This window comes from Orycteropus afer, unplaced genomic scaffold, assembly GCF_000298275.1.
Source record: "Orycteropus afer afer isolate SDZICR_OR568_19922 unplaced genomic scaffold, OryAfe1.0 scaffold00323, whole genome shotgun sequence".
NCBI lineage: Eukaryota > Metazoa > Chordata > Mammalia > Tubulidentata > Orycteropodidae > Orycteropus > Orycteropus afer.
This window is the reverse complement of record NW_006921910.1, coordinates 2,414,924-2,435,956: the sequence shown is the minus strand read 5'-3', so window position 1 is coordinate 2,435,956 and position 21,033 is coordinate 2,414,924. Positions and strand designations below refer to the sequence as shown.

The 21,033-nt window shown below is 42.8% G+C and overlaps 1 protein-coding gene across 1 annotated transcript in view; it reads right to left on the bottom strand.

The window, feature by feature from the left end:
• Window positions 1-3,143: 3,143 nt before the first annotated feature.
• RAD54L2 (RAD54 like 2) overlaps window positions 3,144-21,033 on the bottom strand; it is a 90,107-nt gene continuing 72,217 nt past the window's right edge. The window contains exons 14-21 of the mRNA XM_007952024.2: window positions 15,448-15,547; window positions 14,555-14,760; window positions 13,937-14,109; window positions 13,054-13,250; window positions 10,150-10,349; window positions 8,332-8,421; window positions 5,854-5,946; window positions 3,144-4,138 (exon numbers count right to left, since the gene is read on the bottom strand). Of these exons, the coding sequence (XP_007950215.1) occupies window positions 3,144-4,138; window positions 5,854-5,946; window positions 8,332-8,421; window positions 10,150-10,349; window positions 13,054-13,250; window positions 13,937-14,109; window positions 14,555-14,760; window positions 15,448-15,547 (2,054 nt within the window). The remainder of the gene's footprint in view (window positions 4,139-5,853; window positions 5,947-8,331; window positions 8,422-10,149; window positions 10,350-13,053; window positions 13,251-13,936; window positions 14,110-14,554; window positions 14,761-15,447; window positions 15,548-21,033) is intronic.

Sequence of the window (21,033 nt, the reverse complement as noted above, 5' to 3'; positions counted from 1 at the left end):
CACTACAAATGGTATTCCTGAATCATTACAACAGTCCTGGGATCTTTAGGCTGAGAACCTAGGCTATACCAGATGGATGGGGCCTGAAAGGCCCTAGAAAACAGCCTGTGGAAGACAACAGTGAGGAAAAATGCCTAGGTCTGGTCTTGTGCCTTCCTTCTATCACCATTTTCCCCTCATTCAGACCTGGATAGTGGGTAGGAGCCACCACCAAGTGTTCCTTATCAAAGAGGCTATAAAACATGGTTCTTAGGTTCTGACACATCTCCTGCTTTCCTTACACACTGGCTCATGTTTGGTGTGCATGCACATTTGCCTATCAGCAAACACATAAAGAGACAACAGAAAAGTCAGGGAAGTGTTTTCAGGTTCATTAAAAAACAAAAACCCAAAGCACAGAAACAGTAGCACTCCAATTTCCCATTTTCTACCCTACCCCACCCTCTGCTACACATACGCACACCTCCAGACCCTTCCCTTACACACACACACACACACACACAAAATAAGCTGCACATATCAAAGAAAGCCTTCTGTAGCCAGGTCAGCCTTCCAGAATTATGGCCTCTCCCAAGATGAAGCAAGACCCAGCCCCTTGACCCACCAGGTAGAGAGTGAGCCTCTCAGAACACGCATTCCCTTCCTGGCAACTTGAAAAGCCCCTCCACGTGCAGTGACTAGTTTCTGTATGGGTTGGGATGGGTTCTGGATTCTCAGAGCCTGCTGCAGTGACTTTCTAGACGTGAACATAGAAATGTCCCTATTTCCCTCAAACACACACACACACACACACACACACACACCCTTTAGGATCCCAGTGCTCCAGGACCTTAGTCAGTCAGTGTAGCCCAGGTTGTGAGTGTGCTCTGCAGATCAGAATCCAGACTAGCTCACTACTACTGTACCAACTTAAACCTGAGAGCCCACTCCAACTGAATCCCATTACCCTCCATCCTTAGGATGCATCTGAAAAAGAAAGCACTGGTTGGAACTGCTATTTTTAAATTAAAAAAGTAATTTGCATAGCTAAACTGTAGATCTAAGGCTTCTATGAGTAGCAGAGTTAAGGGTTTGACAGGGTGCTTATGAAAACAGAAAAAGCTCTTTAAGTTCCACTTTTGGTGTTACTGGACAGCACACAGATACACACGCACACACCCCATCAGCCATCTCCTTTGTCTCTTCTCTGAGGATAATACCCCAAAGTGTGTTGAGGCCCCCCAAAAATGCAAACAGGGGTTAGTCAGAAGAGTTGTACAAGCAGCTGAAACTGGCTAGGCTGCCTCTTGGTCTGGGGAGAGGCAAGTGTAGTAACTTCCTGGCCAGGTTATCCCCGGGTGGGTGGTAAAGCTCTAAAGCCACACAAAGTTTGTTCATCGTAAAGAATGCCTGGCAAAGTCTCAATAGTGGGGCAAGGGCAAGGCAGGAAAGCCAATAGGAAGACAGCCAGTGTTTATGCTCAAGGACTACAGCCTTGCCCCTGGACATCAACAACAAAGGGGAGACCCAGAATGACTGGTATGTTCTTTTAAGAGAAATCAAGACTCAGGCTCTTACAGATAAGGGCTCTTCCATGCTCCTCTGTGGGAGGATGGAAGTAGCAGAAACCAGACCCACACTGATCATCTGATAGGCTGGAGAAGCCAAGCCATCGCCCAACAGGAAATCAAGTCTGTTCCCTGTTCCCCAGCAGCCTCCTTTCAACAGCTTCACTACTAAGCATAAGAGAGCCTGCCTCTAAGGTTATGCCATGAGTACACAACTCCAAATTTGTTTTGGTCTTTGTGGAGTGAGACTCATCCCCACTAACTGCCCAGTCCCAGGATTCCTTGATCTTCCTGTGAAGTCATCTCCCCAAAACATAGCTGTTTAGTGTAAACTCTGGTCAAGTCTAACTTTCTTTCCCAGGTCAATTTACTATCCACCCCAGATTTTTTTTTTTTTTTTTTTACCAGAAGCTATGGGTCTGAAATATCTTATAACTTCCCATCTCCTACCATCTTTTCCCCTAAAACCCACCTAAAACAAACAAGCAAGCCAAAAAAACAAGACACATGAAAAATCCAAATAATAAATAATTTCCCATAAGAAATAAATTAACATGGAGCTCTCTAATAGGGAAGAAGAGGGATAAAGAAAGGCCACCAGGATAGGCAGTTGGGGGTTCAGTTCCGTCCATGTAAAGAATGTCTCTTTCAGCTATAAGTCCTGCCCACTCACTCACACAGAGTAACGCTTTACCCTCCCAGCCTCTGCACACAGACAATCTCACATCCTGGAAAGGGAGAGCTGCTCAGAGACAGCCACTGGGGAAAGAGACAGAGATTGGTAATGCCCATTTTGTCTCATGATTTCCTCCAAATTCTAAAACAAATGTGGCTCTGAAAACCAGGGACTTGGGTTAGCTGAGCCTTCTTTTTACCCAACTAGAAGGAAACTTATGGTTTCCATGGCTGTTCTCCTGTGCTCACCCTGAAGTTCACACAAATAGTTGCCATGAACCACCACACTCTGATTTCCACTTACAAAAGATAAATGCATTTTCAAGTTTCCCCCTTAGCCCATTCCCCCCCTCCCTGCCCTCCCACCTTCACCCCTGGCCTGTTGTACATATACATACTTACACACACACGTACACACACTCAAACACATACACCTGGTCTGCTTCCTTCCCACCCCTAAATAGACCCCACTTTACATGGAATCTCAGTCTGCTCCCCTGCCCATCTGCCCTCTATCACCCTCCCTCCCCCTCCCCAGGCCAAGCTAAGTCACCTAGTAAGGCAGCTCTCTCGGGAGAGAATGTTTCCAAAGACAGAAATGGGATATGGGCCTCTACACTCAGATGGGTGAATAAGCAAGCAGACAGTATAAGCAAAGCAGGCAGGAAGAGAGGCAGGCTGCCCCGCCCCCCCGTCACTATTTTGGGTCCCTGTTTTCCCTGCTATTGCTGCCCTGGTGGATATTTTGCCTCTTTTGTTAAACTGCAGCCGAGTCCTGCCACTATGGTCAACCACTCTTCTTTCTTCTCTTCCTTTTCCTTTTTGTCAACTGCCCTATTCTCAGAGAGCCCAGATCACTGCCTTCCAGCTTGGTGGGCAACCTGCTGAGGACCCCAAGTGAGGTGGGGAGGGGCTCCCCAGCTATTTCCCAGTGACCTCTATCACATCATCGTCCTTATCCTCGTCGTCATTGGAGCTGAACCCCACCTCAGCAACCTCGTGAGAGTCAAACGGAGGCACCTGGGACCGAAGGAGGCCACCAGCTGGGTAGCCTGCATGTGGGGACATGTAGCCTGGGTAGACAGACATGCCCCGCGAAAGGTTGCTGGGCAAGACAGGGGAAGGAAAAGGCGCAAACATCCTCGGCTCGGACAGGAGTGGCTGTGAGAATGGGAGTGAGTAGCTGGGTAGTATCCCTGGCACAGAGGGGTTGAGCATGAAGGAGGGGGTGCTGGCAGTGACTGAGGTAGCCGTGGAGGAGGAACTGACAGGGCCTGCTGGCACCAGAGGGTCAGTAGTCACTGGGAATACCAGGCGGGCATCTGCCAGCAAATTGGACAGCTGGTAGTAGGAAGGAGTACTGCCCATAAATAGGGAGTTCTCCCCAGCCTGGGAGGTGAAGGGAGGGGTGAGGTTATGGTTTAAGGAGACGGGTGGCATGGCAAACCCGCCAGAAACTGGATACCCGTGTTCATACGGCTGCACGGGGGCTGGCAGATGGCCCTTCCTGGATCGCCGGCGGACTGACTCCTGGGAAGCAGGTGGTGTGGCCAACTTTCGCTTGTGGCCTCTTAAGTCCAGGACTGAGTGCCTGTCACCACAGGGCTGGCTGGTCACTAGGAGGGAACTGTTGAGGCAATGACCCCCAAGTCGAGGCTCAGTCCCAAGAGCTGTCCCAGGAACAGCACTATTGTCCACGAGTTGGGCCGGGGGGCCAGGCAGGGCGGCATTGGTGCTGGGGGAGTTCTGATGGGATTCCCGGGCAGCAGCCACATCTGCATACTGCTGGAGCTCACTGATGATCTCTGGGCTGTCGGGAGAGACGGGCCTGGCCAGCCCCTCAGGGTCTGGGGCTTTGGGTGATGAGGCACTGTGTCTGCCGTTGCTTGTGGACTCACGAGAAGGCCCCTGAGAACCTGGGGACAGAATGTAGGTAACTGAGAACCAGAATGGCCAGGCAGAGAAGGAAGGTATAGGAAAAAATTTTATTAAAAAATAAATCCTATACTATGGTCCTCAAAATTCAAATAGTTTAATGTCCGAACAGCATCATCTAGTCAACCTTTCACAGTCACAAATAAAGAATTCCATTCTTAGATTATGTGTCTCATTTTTGATTTAGTGAACAAATCTATCCATGCAAGATTTGTAACTTCTCTACACCCTACTTCTCCAATCTGTAATACTCTAAGGTCACTGTGAACCTATGAGATAATGGACATGAAACAATGAGATTGTTTTTCTAACTAGTCAGACTCTTTCTAGGGGCAGGAGGCGGGGAGTGAGCAGGGAGAGTGAAAAAAAGGAAAATGACGTTACAAAGCAGTCCATTCTAGTTTACAAAATGCACAACTATGAAAGACATTTGGGACAAGTGGGTAAATCTGAGTATTGCCTGGATACCAGGTGATAGGGAATTGTTATTTATTTTTTTGGTGTGATAATTGTGCTGTTGTAAGGGGGGAAACATCCTTAATCTTAGGAGATGCACATTGAAGTAGTGTTTAGGTATAAAGTGACAGGATGTCTTCAACTTAGAAATGTTTCAAACAATAAAAAGGAAGGATAGAGAGAGATGACTTTAAAATGGTAAAATATTAACAATCATAGTATCTAATTTCAGGGTATAGGATGTTCACAGTTCTGTTCTTCTAACTTGTCCATATGTAGGAAAATTTCCATAATACAAAATTGTATAGCTCTCATACCCTGGTGGTAGGAGGATATGAGAACCACTTCCACAGAAGAAAATCTGGCAGAGATTCTAACATTGTTAATGGGCTATGCAGACACCCTTTAACCTGGAATTCCGCTTCTAGGAAACTTATCCTACAGATACACTCACACATCTGTGAAACAGTACTGTCAGGAACAGTGGAGTAAAACAATCTAAAGGCCAAGCAACAGAGAAATAGCTAAGACACTGTGTTATATAGGCATACCTTGGTGATATTGTAAGTTCAGTTCCAGACTACTACAATGATAGGAATATTGCAATAAAGCAAGTCACAAGAATTTTTTGGTTTCCCAGTGCATATGAAAGTTATGTTTACCATACTAAAGTCTATTAAGTGTGCAATAGCATTATGAAAAAGTTTGAAATATTGTGAGAATTACCAAGATGTGACACGGAGACATGAAGTGAGCATATGCTGTTGAAAAAATGGCACCAACAGATGCAAGGTTGCCACAAAACTTCAATTTGTAAAAAAATACAGTATCTGCAAAGTGCAATGAAACGAAGTATGCCTGTACCCTTCTAAAAGCCTCCTGTACAAACCTTCATGGAGGCATATCTAGAAGGAATGATAAGGAACAAGCACTGAGATATAACTGGTGGGTTTTAGAACTAAAGAGTGTACTATAGTATTTTACACACACATACACACACATATCCCTGTGCCATGTATTTGTATAGAATACTTGTGAAAACAATATACTAGTAAAAGGAAGGCACAAGGAATGGCTGGGGGTTGTGGTAGGAGGAAAATTTACTTTTCACTTTATCCCCTGTTACGTGTTTTGAATTCTGAACCATGTATACATACATTATTTATTCAAAAATTAAATTAATTACAAACCAAACCAAAAAAATGCTGTGTAGGTCAATGAAAAGTGCAAATTACCACACCTGAGGCAGCTGTCCGACTATCTTCAGGGGCCTTTGGTTTGCCAGTCGCCCGGACAGCAAAAATCCGCCCATCGCTGGTACGAATATATGTCCCTAGAGAGAAACATGAGGAAAACCGCTAGAAGCAGACACAAAGCACAGCCAACCCTGGGAAACTCTAAGCCTAACCACTGTGGGCTTGGAAAATATTATAAAATTAGGTCTCAAATCCCCTATAGATCCCTAAACTGAGGAGTGGGTGGACCCATAATTATTCATTTATTCCACAGGCATTGATTGCATGCCTACAATATACCAGGTACTAATCTAGACACTAGAGGTACAAGAATACACGACAGACAAGGTCCCTATCTTGTGGCGCTTAAGCCCTAGAGGAGAGACAGACAGTTACACTAGAAACATCAGGAAGGGTTAAATATTATGGAGAAAATAAAGGGGGTACTGTGAATGAGAGTAAATTGGCCCATCTGCTCCCAAATACTCTGGTCCTGGTCCTCTAGATCTGGAGGAAGAAAACAAATTGTCTCAATACCCTCCTTCCCTCCACTAGAGTAATTCAAGACCTGCTTTCTATTCTAACAAGGCACTAATCCACCTTCCCTTAGGTATGGGGTGTGTCTTTTCATCAACCTCCTGGCATTTCAGGGCTGCCTTTAGGCCAGGAAAGGAGTTCTGGTGGCATAGTAGATAAGGCACTTGACTGCTAACCAGAAGGTCAGCAGTTCAAACCCACCAGATGCTCGGTGGAAGGAAGACGGGGCAATCTACTTCTGTAAAGATTTACAACCTCGGAAACCCAATGTGGGTTGCTATGAGTCAGAAATGGCTCGATAGCAATGAGTTTGGTTTGGTTTTTGGTTTAGGCAGGAGCAGGCAAATTTTGTTTTATGTTGTTGTTGTATTTTGTTTTTTAAAAAAATTATTTTGTTGTTGTTGGGGATAATATATGCAGCAAAACACACACCAATTCAACAGTTTCTACATGTACAGTTTAGTGACACTGATTACATTCTTCAAGTTGTGCAATCATTCTCACCCATCTTTTCTGAGTTGTTCCCTCCTCATTAACATAAACTAACTGCCCTCTATTTTTACTATGTAACTTTCAAGTAGCTGCTGTCACTTTGATCCCATATACATAGCTCTTAAAAAAGCATAATGCTCAAAACAGACCTTTTTTACTAGTTAAGTTAAACTATTATTTGGTTTTAAGAGGATTTCAGAAGCTATTTTTGGTTTAAGGTTTAAAGATTATCTTAGGGCAATAGTTTGGGGAGGTGGGGTAGAAAACTTTATTTTAAAGGGCCAGATAGCAAATATTTTCAGCTTTGTAAGCCATAGACAATACATCACTGAACAGGCATGACTGTGTGCCAATATATCTTTATTTATTGATCTTGAAGTGTGAATTTCCTGTATTTTTGACCTGTCAGAAAGTAGTATTCTTTTGAACTCTTGCAACCATTTGGAAATGTGAAAACCATTCTTAGCTCACTGGCTATTACTATGGGCTACAGGCTGGATCTGGCCGGTGGGCCAGTTTGCCAAGTTAAGTTTTTTTTTGCTTTAATATGTGTCCTTCTGTCTTATGACACCTCCCTGAGCCGAGCGATACTTTACCCAACAGAGACTAGGGGAAAAACCTCCTTACTAAGCAAAGAGCCTCAGGGAACCTTATACAGTGTTGGGGCATAAAGGCTGATATGAGAGAAAGGCCTAGCTTGTGTTCTGACACTGTTCGTTCCAGGTGTCTCATTCCACTAATCTCATCTCCCTCCATAAGGAGGCCAGAGACAGATGTGTCCTTTTTAAATTATCACATTCAAAAATTCCATCATGCAACCAATGTGTGTTCCATCCACACAGTACGTTTATTTCCTAATTGGGAAACACCCTCCCCCCTGCAAGTAGGTAAAGATGACACAATAACATAAATGTTGGCTTATAACCCATTCCATAGCTTTTGCCCTCCAATTTCCTTTTCCCTGTATCCACCCATCCCCACCCCCAAGATTCTCCATAACAATGATGGGAAAATACAGGAACACAGGGATGCTAACTCACTCTTTTAAACCACTGATAGCTCTTAGGCCCAACCCAACTCTGTTCAGCAACTAGAAATGTCCTTTTCTCAAGCCTCCTCCTACATGTGCCATTCATATAGATGATTCCTATCCGTCCTCTAGCCCCGCCCCCCCCCACACACATACTGCCATCGAGTCGGACCTGACTCATAGTAACCCCTCCTTGGGTTTCTGAGGCAGTATGACTACAGAAGTAGATTGCCCAACCTTCCTTCTGAGGAGTGGCTGGTGGGTTTGAACCACCAGCCTTCTGGTTAGCAGTCAAATGCTTTAGGCACTACACTACCAGAGCTCCTGTCTTCTAGCTCAAGCCATATGTATTTATTCTGCTTCCCCAGTTCAGTAGTCTCAATTAAAGGAAGGACAAGAATGGGTCTCTCAGTCAGGCTCTTACCTTTTGTCCCACGTATGATGTGGATACTCTCACCAGCATTAATTCTTGCCTGTACATCTGTGGAGCTGTTTAGTCCAGGAATAACAATATCTAGTGAAGACACAGATCTCACATTTAGATTACATAGGGCCCAACTGAAAAGGAGGGAAAGAAAATGTAAACTCCACATCCACTTCAGCTCCTCACTGGTTTCTCTAGAAGCCTTTCAATAGGACAAAGATTCAGAACCAAAGAAGATGAAAAAGGCAGGACCTCTCACAATTGTCTAAACCAAGAATACTATAAAAACAAGAAACTTTTTAGAAACCCGATCAGTTTTCTGATCAATTGCCCTTGATTTGATTAAAATTTTGTAGAGTTTTTGCTTTGGAAAAAATTTTAGTTCATATGGTTATTTCTGTATTATTTTATCCTCTCTAAACTATGTGCATGTATGTATCTGCTCCTTAGTACTTTAGGCTCCAAAAATAGTCTCATCCTCTTCCTTGCTGGTGTTACTCAAAAGCCCGACTAAAGAGTGAAAAGCATTTTCAAGAATCAGCAGAATAGTGAGATTATGAGGGGTCCTCTTTTTCTTTCTGTTTATTTCAAGTATTGTATAATGGCTATGTATTATTTTTACACTCAGCAAAATCAAAAGATTTTCATTAAAATTTACATATCATGAATATTTCTAAATAACAAGATAAAAACGGGATCATGAAATACTTTCCTTCTCAATCACCCTGAGTCACAGAATCAACCATGGGAGCAGATGGGCTGCTTAGATCCACTGACCCATCTCTGGGCTTGGGAAGGTGGGGGGAGATGCTCGAGCCACATTAGACTCACAAAGAAGAAGCAACTGACATTCAGGTCTAATTACTAGAAAGGTGGATGGCTGACCCCTGTACCCACTGACACCAGTGAGGTAGGACTTAGAACTTTACAGCTTCTCTGTGAGACCTTCTGAGGCCAACTGTGTGTCCCAATGACATTTCTGCAATCCCTGTAGTAGTAAGAGTCTACCCCACACACCACACTCAAGAAAACCTGGTTCTATGTTATTCTTGAGCTCTATGATAGTTGGAGCTATGTGTCAACTTGGCTGGACCACAATTCTGTGTGGTTTAAGCAATTGTGATGTGGGTTATTCCCATCATGGGATTGGATGTATATGTTTTGAGCAGCCAATCCATTGAGAAGGAATGTTCTAGGGGTGTGGGCTGCTTGCAGTATATTTATGGACATCCTAGGAAAAGAGACACTCTTCTGCGGATTGGGATTCTGTTGTGCTGCCTTCAACTGTCCATGAGCAAACAATCCACCATTCGGACTGGAGATCTTAGATTCGTCATTCATTGGAGTCAACAGCCAGTACACTGCCTGCCAACCTTGAGTTCATCAGCCCTTGCAGAGTGTGAGTCAGGAAAAGCCTCCAGCTTGATGTTTGATCTAAGAACTTGGGACTTTCCAGCTTCTATAAGTGCATGAGCCATTTTTCTAAGATAAGTGTCTCTTTCTCTATATGTATATGTAAGCTTTACTGGTTTTGCTTCTTTAGAACTCAGCCTAACACAAGCTCTTTCACCAAAATGCAAATTCCTCAAGATCAGGGATCATCCTCTCTATTTTTACCTACAGCACCAAGCATAGTAAGACCTACAATACAGAAGATGTTTAATAAAACTTTCTGAATGAAGAAAGTAATTGGGGAAAAAAATATTTATAAGCTGCTTATATCACAAATAATAAATGCACACATAGAACAATGGCAAGAAAGTAATTAAAAAAAAAAAAAAAAAAGCACCCCTGGAAGAGAATCCAGGAATTCCTGACCTGTTGTAGTGACCACCTTCTGCACGAGGACTCCCGCACGCTGCAGGTAGTTGATCGGGAAGTTCATAGCTGGATTTGTGCTGGAGGCAGAGCTTACACTGCCTCCCAGCGGGACATGCCGAGGCATCATGGGGATGGGGGTGGACTGCACAGGACGCACACTGGCCACAGGCTTTTCATCACTCTTCAGTGCTGGCTGCCTGTGAGAAAAGACCAGCATGCCAAGAGAGTTCAGCAGAACAGCCCTTACTTCCCTTTCTCCAAAGGCTACAGAGTGGCTTCAGATTTCCCCCATTCTCCACACTCAGTTGTTTCTGAGAGAGAGAGAATCAGAAGACAGCTTCAGAGTCCAGTCAATTCAAAGAGACTAGAGGTAGAAGTGAGACAGAAAGGCAGAGTAAGGAGAATCAATTTTCAGTAGAATAACACCTTTCTGGAGATGTCAAGAAACATATGCTCCTCTAGAATGTAGACTGTCTACATGAGGAGTCCCTGGGTGGTGCAAATGGTTAAGCACCCAGTTACTAACGGAAACATTGGCACTTCAACCTACCCACAGATGCCTAAGAAAAAAGGCCACACAATCTGCTTCCCAAAGGTCATGGGCTTGGGAACCCTATGCAGCAGTTCTACACTGCACACATGGAACCACCAGGAGTCAGAACTGACTTGATGACAACTACCAACAACAACATGAGGAATCAGTCCTCGGAGGTAAGTTAGAAAGATGCAAAGATATGATCAGGGAAGAACCACAATGGATGGTAAGTTGAAACCCACCCCCCCAACACCCACTCAAAAAAAAACACTTCCATCAACTTGATTCCAACTCAGAGAGACCATATGGGACAGAGTAGAACTGCCCTTAGGATTTCCAAGGCTGTACATCTCTACAGAAACACACTGTCTCATCTTTCTCCCATGGAGTGGCTGGTGAGTTTGAACCACCAACCTTGTGGTTAGCAACCCAGTACTTTAACCACAATGCCACCAGAGCTCCTGAATTGAAAAAAAAAGTAAGTGGAATTTTCCCACTCACTCAAGGAAAAAGGGCTCCATGATATCTTGTGTTCAGGTGACCCTGAGAGCCCATGTATCCCAACACTTTAACCATCTTTCTTTCTCTTCAACCTTAATTCTCAGTAAGTAATGCAAGCACCTCTCTCCTCTGCATTACCTTTCATCAGGCTCCCTGGCTTCTGCCTGAGTCGGTCTCTAGAGTGCCTGTCTAATCATGAACACCATACAGCAGAAGCTGCCAGAGCACTATGCACAAAGGCAGCCTTCTAAATGACACAGTATTTCAGCCAGCCTGGGCACCAGCTCTGCATTTCATACTACCTAGACACCAAAATGTTACCACACAGTCAACTATGTACTCCTCACTGTTCACCTCTCTGTAGATACCTTGAGAAAGCTGCTGGTAACTAAAAGATTTTTGCAACTCTTCTAAAGTCATCTGACTCATTCCTTCCACTTTGCTGCTGCTCTCAGTTCTTCTAGGCCACTTTGGGCAGCCTCCTGGACCCTGTGGACTCCCAAATTCCCAGACAGATCAGTCACAGACAGTTCTACCAAGTCAGGGCCCACGTCCCCAAGGTCTGCCCTGGGTGGCTTTGCAGGAGCTAGGAGCCCTGGTGAGATGTCAGTGAGACACCTCCAAGAATCAGAAGTCAGAAGAGTGACAAGAACTCAGCCCAAGCCTCATACTCTGTAGGTGCTGAGTCCAGGAACTGGGTAAGAAGGTCTCCTTACATGTACTCAGAAAGGTAAGGAATTAGCAGGTCCCTGGCATGACTCATCAAATGTGATTCTCACAGCTGGGGCAGGAATGGTACTGACATGTCCTCAGCCCAACCCACTTGTCCATCTTCCCCCCATATGGCTTTCTTCCCATGAGACTTAGGCTTAATTCATTCCTGCTGTGACATAGAAAAATCCCAGAATAGAGACAGGGGAGGAGAGTATTCTCAAGCAATAGTATCTTGGATGACCATATAGAAATGAAAAATCTTAAGGCTTTGAAAGGGAATGACTTTTTACTTTAAAGCACCTGTACACAAAATATAGCAAATTTACTAATTAAAAAAAAAAAAATCAGTCTTCTAAAATCTTACATGGTTTCAGCTCTTTATATTCTTATTTGCCAAGTTTCTTATATGAGAATCTACATAACAAAAGAGTTTTAAATCTATTCCCCTCAAATAAAAGAATGATCTTTAATTCCAGATAATCAATCAAACGGTTTTAAAATCAGTCAGGCAGCTAATCTGGTTACTGAATGGAAGAGTGAGGGCTGTGAGACATCTTGTCTCAAAATAAGAAAAAACAATCACACATAAGTAACTATTCTGTATTTTCTTTCAAAAAGCCTCTCTCCCTACTTCTTCTTAGTCAGCTTCCATATTCTGCTCAGATTTTGAACAGTTCTAAGAAGTAGAACACCAAAGATTTTCTGCCTAGGATTGTGGCACAATCACAGAGTGACGTATCATTAGGAGCAGCAAAATTTTCTGACTACAACCCAAAACCCAGAGAGGACCTGGCTTTCACCCTTGAACCTCACTGCTAAGGCAAGGTCTAGGGCCAAGGTGCTATGAGGCAGCTGTGTGGCAGGGCTGGGCCTCTGTGTTTTGAGAAGCTACAGCCCCCAACCCCTAGGGGTTCAGAGGAGTCTCCTGAGTCCCAAGGCCAGTAGCTGATTCCTCCAGCCATGGCAGTGAAAACCAGAGCCACGTAAAACTCCAGTGTTGCTGAACTTCTTCAGTACCTCACCCAAGCACAGAACCTGTTAGTTCACAGTAGCCAAACCCTAAGTTGTAGGCTCTCCTTTTGTTTAAAAAAGGAATTGGTTCAGAGGTTTGAGCTTGGCCCAGGAACAGAGCCTTCCCTTTGATGACTCACCAGTTTCTCTGACTGAAGGCAGGGATGCTGGTCAGGCTCTGGTCACTGGCAGGATAATACTGCGCATATGATGGGCGAGTGTAGGGGACAGATGTGCGTTTGTCTTCCTCATAGCTTTTCTTGGCTGCTTTTTTCTCAGCCTTGGTCAACTTGTGATCCTTTCGGTTAAGGAGCAATGACTCATGCTCAAAAGGCTCCTAGGGACACAGGAGGATGTTGATTTAATTACCAGTCTTTGTGCCACCATGACTGATACACAATAAACTTTACTTTGAAAACAAGAAAAAGCTGTCTATGGCACTAGCAAAACGTCTGCTCAGACACAAGCAGGTTTCTTTTTTTTCTGTCAAGAGCATATATAATTCACAAGTCTAACCTCCTACTAGCTTTCAGTAACATAAGCCTGACTTCCATACCAAAAGGATGGGGAGAGTTCAGAAAATTAAAGAACTAAATTTTCCCAACTTTCCTCTCTATTTCTGCTAAGAAAACTGACACTGGCCAAATGATGTCATGGCTGATGTCAGCATTGAGACTTGGGGTGAGGATGGGTGGTCAGGGGTAAGGAAAAGAGCCAGATGAGTCCAAACTGCCTGTGTGAAATAAGACCTCAGTGGAGGGAAAGGGGCTTGCCAGAGAATCCTCCCCTGACAGAAGAAAAAAACTAAAAAAAAACTCACTGCCATCGAGTCGGATCCTACTCATAGTGACCCCTTCTTGGGTTTCCGAGGCGGTATCTCTACGGAAGTAGATTGCCCAGTCTTCCTTCCGAGGAGTGGCTGGTGGGTTTGAACCGCCAGCCTTCTGGTTAGCAGTCAAATGCCTTGGGGACTATGCCACCAGAGAGTGCCCCATTAAAGGCTACAAGTGCCCAGGTCTTCACCTTGGTGATGAGGTGAGGGTACTTGAGACAGGCAAGTTGCAGGACTGACTCCTTGATCCCCTTTATATTCAAGGATGACTGGGGTGCTGGCTCCTTCTCCACAAAGTGTAGTAGGTTCTCCACCTCCTTCCGAGTGAAATTCAGCATTGGATTCAAATCATCCACCACCCGGTCTAGAAGGTAGCAGACAAGGGAAAGTCAGTACATGGCAAAAAGACTGCAAAAACAGAAGTACAAAAGTTGGCTGGGAGAAGGGCAGTTTTGGGTGGCATCATTGTCACTTATCTCTAAACCATCTCAGGCCATCCTATATCTGAAAGTCAAAGACCAGGACTCTGGCCCTCGGAAAACAAAGACATCATATAGAAGAAACTGACAGAACTAGCTTAGCTTTTATTATTAAACCTACTTTTCATAAGTAGAGTTGTCTTCTCTTAAGCACTTACTGGAATCAGAAGGACATGGGAGGAACTACTGGCTTTCCATGATTCAGTGATTCAAAGCCCTCCAGCCTGTGTTCCCAGACTACCACTACCACCATCACTACACCACCACCAATACTATACATGGGGTAGCTTTAATAGACGTGTCATTCTCTGAGCCTGGAAGATGGCTCACCTGACATTCCCTGCTTAGAAATCTGACGGTCATAGATCTTCTTTTCCAGAGTGAAATCAGCCACAAGGCGATAGATGTGACATGGCTTTTTCTGGCCATAACGGTACACTCGACACACTGCCTGGGCATCATGGCAAGGGTTCCAAGAAGCATCAAACACCACCACTCGATTGGCACCGATCAGATTCACACCCAAGCATCCAGCCCTTTAAGACACAAGTCAACGATAACAGAGACCTTTGTATTAAAATGATTTCAAATTGGTTTGCCCACTGTGACTCTACCACAACATCATCCTCTTTATCCTGTATACTCCTGAAGCAGTAAAGTGTGCCCCAAAAATCTAACACAGAAGTGCTTACCAGCTCAGAAAGAAAAACCACTCTCCAACCACTCTGTAACAAGTAAGGTCCCATATCCTAGCCCCAGAGCCATGTCACTTGGCAAGGAGAAACTGCTGCATACAGGTCATGTTTTCAGTGAAATAGCCTAGGAAAATGAGTGGCTCATACTCTGCCTAGGGCATTCTGATGGCAGAAGGTAGCACAACCCTTGAGCTGCATGGCATGACACAAATAACACCATCAGTCTTTACAGTTATATTGTGCTTCCTACTTTTTTAAACACTTTTATGCTCATCACATGGTGTAAGTGTCAGAATACTTCTGAGAGAAAAGTAAATTGTGGTCACTGTTAATGAAGGTATCCTATAACGACTATCCTTCTAACTGATGGAAATCTCACTTTGGGTCCTCCCTCTGAAACCTCTAAGACTAGTGACAAACCTGATCAGACCTATTTTAACTAAACTTGAATGAGACTTAGGGTCCCTGTCCATGTAGTCAATTGCCCCAAACATAGCCCTCTGACATCCCCTTTTGGGTTCCACTCACCTAGTGGAGAGAAGGAACAGCCAGGTGGTGAGATTACTGGGATCATTAAACTGATTAATTAGTCGCTCCCTCTCAAAGGCAGGGGTGCTTCCATCTAACCCTAAGAAGGAAGGAAAAATCACAAGAAGTGGAGAGATGAAGGCAGGGGCATATAGCAGTATCACTGGGAAAATGTGTTTTAAAAACAATAAAACCTACTACATTGCTAAGATTCCATCCCTGAACATATCTGAGGTCTACATTGGAGTTCAGACATCAACTTGAAATACTCCTAGGCGATTTAGTTGTGCAACGAAGATCATTAGCTATGTTTCTCTCCTTTAGTATTTTAGGTCAATTCTAAGGTTCCCTGACTTTAGAGTACGTAAGAATCACAATGCCTCAAGGTCACCTTTCTTTCTCAGCCCTGGTGAGTATAGAAGGACAAAGGATTTTGCGTTTTGATATGGATGATGTACCTCTACCAGGAATATGCATTTTTAACATACTCTGCTCCGGAAGCTAAAAATTTGTTATTTAAAAAAAAAAAAAAAACACAACACATTGCTGTTGAGTCAATTCCAACTCATAGTGGCCACATATGACAGAGAAGAACTGCTCCACACGGTTTCCAAGGCTGTAAATCTTTACCAAAGTAGACTGCAGCATCTTTCTCCTGTGGAGCAGATGGTGGGTTTATACAGCCAGCCTTTAAAAGTTAGTAGCTTAGTGTTTAACCACTGCACAACAAGAGTTTCTTAAAACCTGCTATACAGAGATACAAAAGGAATAGGGAGAGAGCAGTGGAACAAGACACACGAACAAAAGAAGGAGAGCTCAAAAGAGAGAAATAATATAACCTTCACTTAAGAAGCATGAATAAGAGAAGTGGGGCAATGTTTGGTCAAGTGGACAACAAAGCAAAGTTAAGGGCCTAAAATATCACGTGGAGAACTGAATTAGCACAGTTGTGTTGTTTTCAGTTACTAACTAGTGCATTCCAATACATAGCAATCCCATGTGTTATAAAGTAGGACTGCTCCATAGGGTTGTCTTAGTTGTAAGTTTAATGGAAGCAGATCCCCAGGCTTTTTTCCCTCTGTATCACTAGGTAGGTTTGACCAGCCAACCATTAGGTCAGCAGCAGAATGCAAACCATTTGCGCCACCTAGTGCATACTATGTTGTTGTTGTTGTTGTTATGTGCCGTCGAGTCGGACCCAACTCATAGCGACCCCTCCTTGGGTTTCTGAGGCACTACGGAAGCAGATTGCCCCATCTTCCTTCTGAGGAGTGGTGCATACCAGAGACTTTCTCAATCAGTACCCCAAACCCACCTACCAACCTGAGTTCCCACAATTTCAGAGCACAGCTCACCAATGACTATATTGAAGAAGCTCGGTAACATCAGCCAGAACAAAGCCAGGTACCGACCGCAAAACAGAACATGGCTAATCATTTGCAAGTTCAAGTTGAAACAGAGGAAAATGTAAATAAATTCATAAGATCCAAAGTATAACCCTGAGTATATCTGATTCGAATTTAGAAACCAATTCAAAAATAGAGTTGAGACACTGAACAATAATAACCAAATGAAATGAAGACCAGATGAGTTGTGGGATGATATCAAGGATATCAAACATGGAAAAAGCAAAAGGTGATTAAAAGACAATAAAGAAAGAAAAGACCACAGTGGACATCAGCAGAGACTCAGAAACCTGCTCTTGACTACAGAGTAGTTAAAGTGTATGGTAGAAATGAAGAACTAAAAGAGCTGAACAGAAGACTTCAGGGGCAGCTCACAAAGACAAAATAAAGTATTATAATGAAATGTACAAACCTGGAGTTAGAAAACCAAAAGGGAAGAATATACTTGGGATTTCTCAAACTGAAATAACTGAAGAAAAAATTCAGGCTTCAAGTGGTAATACTGAAGGATTCCACAGGGAAAATACTGATCAATGCAGGAAACATCAAAAGCAAATGTAATGAATACAGAGAGCCATTGTACCAAAAAAGGCTGGTCAAGATTCAACCATTTTGGGAGGTAGCATTTGATCAAGAACCAATGATATTGAAGGAAGAAGTCCAAGCTGCACTGAAGGCACTGGTGAAGAACAAGTCTCCAAGAATTGATGGAATACCAATTGAAAAGTTTCAACAAATAGATGCAATGCTGGAGTCACTCACTCATCTATGCCAAGAAATTTGGGAGACAGCTACCTGGCCAACTGACTAGAAGAGATCCACATTTGTGCCCATTACAAAGAAAGGTGATCCAACAGAATGCATAAATGATCAAACAATATCATATCCAAGTAAAATTTTGCTGAAGTAATTAAAAAACAGTTGCAGCAGTACATTGCTAGGGAACTGCCAGAAATTCAAGTTGGATTCAGAAGAAGATGTGGAATTGATGTCAGATAGATCTTGGCTGAAAGCAAAGAATACCAGAAAGATGTTTACCTGTGTTTTATTGAGTAGGCAAAAACATTTGATTGCATGGATCATAACAAACTACCAACAACACTGTGAAGAATGGGAAGTCCAGAACACATAATTGTGCTCACGTAAAATCTGTATGTAGACCAAGAGGTTCATTCAAACAGAGCAAAGGGACACTGCATGGTTTAAAATCAGGAAAGGTGTGCATCAGGGTTGTATCTTCTGACCATACTTACTCAATTTCTATGCTACGAGTAAATAATCCAAGATGCTGGGCTATATGAAGAAGAATGCAGCATCAGGATTGAAGGAAGACTCATTAACAACCTGCAATATGCAGACAACACAAACTTGCTTGCTCAAAGTAAAGATGATTTGAAGCACTCACTGATGAAGATTAAAGAATACAGTCTGCAGTGTGGATTATCTCAACATAAAGAGAACAAAAATCCTTACAACTGGACCAATAAGTAACATCATGATAAATGAAAAAGTATTGAAGTTGTCAAGGATTTCATTTTACTGGGATCCACAATCAATACCATGGGAGTAGTGGTCAAGAAACCTAACAACAAACTATACAGCCACAGTATCAAAATGGTGATCAAAACAGCCTGGTATTGGTATGACAACAGACACATAGACCAATGGAATAGAACTGAGAGTCCAGAATAAACTCACACACCTATGATCAGTTGATTTTAACAAGGGTGGTAAGTCCATTCAATGGGAAAGTAAGAGTCTCTTCAATAAATAAAACAACAACAAAAAAATCAAACCCATTTTCGCAGAGTTGGAAGCGACTCATAGTGACCCCTCCTTGGGTTTCCGAGGTGGTATCACTACGGAAGTAGATCGCCCAATCTTCCTTCTGAGGAGTGGCTGGTGGGTTTGAACCACCAGCCTTCTGGTTAGCGGTCAAATAAATGGTGCTGGGAAAATTGGATTTCTACATGCAGAAAAATGAAATAGGACCTATGTCTCACACTATGCACCAAAACAAATTAAAAATGGATTAAGGACCTAAATGTGCAAACTAAAACCATAAAATTCATAGATAAACAAGGGTAACATTGTCAGGGCTAACTTTCAATAATGAGTTATCTACTATAATAACAAAAGCACTAATATCAAAAGACAAAATATACAAATAGGACCTGATAAAAATTACAAACTTTAGTTCATGAAAACTTTACCGAAAAAGTAAAAAGATAAACTACCAACTAGGAGAGTATCTCAAAAGAATCTACTAACCAGAATATATATAAAACTTCCTCAACTTAAAAAAAGACAATAACCGAAACATAAAATGGGCAAAGGACCTGAATAGACAGTTCCCCAAAAAAGGACATTTAAACAGCCACCAGGCACATGACAAGATCCTCAGCATAACTAGCCATGAGAGAGATGCAAATCAAAACCACAATGAGATACCATTTCATGTTCACTAAGATGGCTAAGATTTAAAAAAAAAAAAAAGATAGTAACAAATGTTGACAAAGATACAGGGAACTGCAACCCTTATCCGTTGCTAGGGGGAATTTAAAATGGTATAGCCATTGTGGAAAACAGTGTGGCAGTTCCTCAAAAAACTAAAAATGTAACTATCATTTGATTCAGCAATTCCACTCATAGGTATATACTCAAAGGGTCTGAAAGCAGAAACTCAAAAAGATAGATATACACCAAGGTTCATTACAACACTATTCACAACAGCCAGAAAGATGGAAACAACCTAAATACACAGTAACAGATGAATGGATAAACAAAATGTGGTACAACAGAATACTACTTAGCCAGCAAGAGAAATGAAGTCTTAATACATGCTATAGAATTGAACACAGCTGGAAGACATTATGCTGAGTAAAGTAAGACAATCACAAAAGGACAAATACTGTATATAACCTCACTTATATGAAAACACAAGAAAAGGCAAATATATAGAGACCAAAAGTTTATTAGTGGTTATTAGGGGGGGAAGGGAGAGAACAAGAGGGGTAAAGGTGATGGAAAAATTGCATTGATTATGGGCAAACTAAAACCATAAAATTCATAGATAAACAAGCAAGGGTAACACTGTCAGGCCTAACTTTCAACAATGGGTTATCTAATATAATAACAAAAGCAGTAATATCAAAAGATAAAATATATAAATAGGATCTGATAAAAATTATAAACTTTAGTTCATGAAACTTTACCAAAAAAGTAAAAAGATAAGCTACCAACTAGGAGAGTATCTCAGAAGAATCTACTAATCAAAATATATATAAATCTTCCTCAACTTAACAAACTTTTAGACAATAACCCAAATATAAAATGGGCAAAGGACCTGAACAGACAGTTCCCCAAAGAGGACATTTAAATGTCTCTCTTCAACAAAGAAAAGGGGAACCAATTAACACAGATACAGAAGATAATCCTGGACTCCTGAGCCTTGAAGGGAAGGATACAGAAGTAGACTAAACTCCAACTAGCAGAAGAATTTGCATGAAAACACCAAAAAAGGAGACATATGGACCTGTGGTCTGGCAGAAATCCTGACGGAAAAGACAGCTTGGACATTGCCAAGTGATGGTAGGACCTAAGAATTAACCTAAAAATCAGCCCTGCTAGCTAGGGACTGCATGGCAGACTGCTCTGGTGGCTGGTGAATAAAAGGGAAAGCAGCAGAGAGGAAGTCAGCCTGAGCTGTGGATTTTTACCTATCCAGAGGGCACAGCCATTTTGAATGTTTACAAGCAGCTTGACCATTTTGGATATTTAAATCAACAGCATTCTCCCAGATTCCAAGGACTTAAGAACAGGGTCCACTTGCCAGGAACCACAAGGACATTCCAGACGTGGACAACAGGAAAGATGCGACATTCCCCTTCTTACTCTTATACCCCACACCCTCTTGGTGAACGCAGGTAGGGCCATCCCTCACTCCCACCCACCTTCTGGGCCAGCAGGAATTCCATCTCAGTCTATCTACTCAGACAGAGCCTGGTTGCCCATCCTGCCCTGCCCCAATTTTTTTTTTCCCCTGCTTTTTAGTTTGCTTTAAAACTATTATTATTACGTTTGTCCTTTTTACTACTATTCTTTATTCCTCCCCTCCCAGGTTCCAGTTTTCAGCTTTTTTTTCTTTTTCATGTTCCCGGTAGCATTTTTTTTTTTTTTT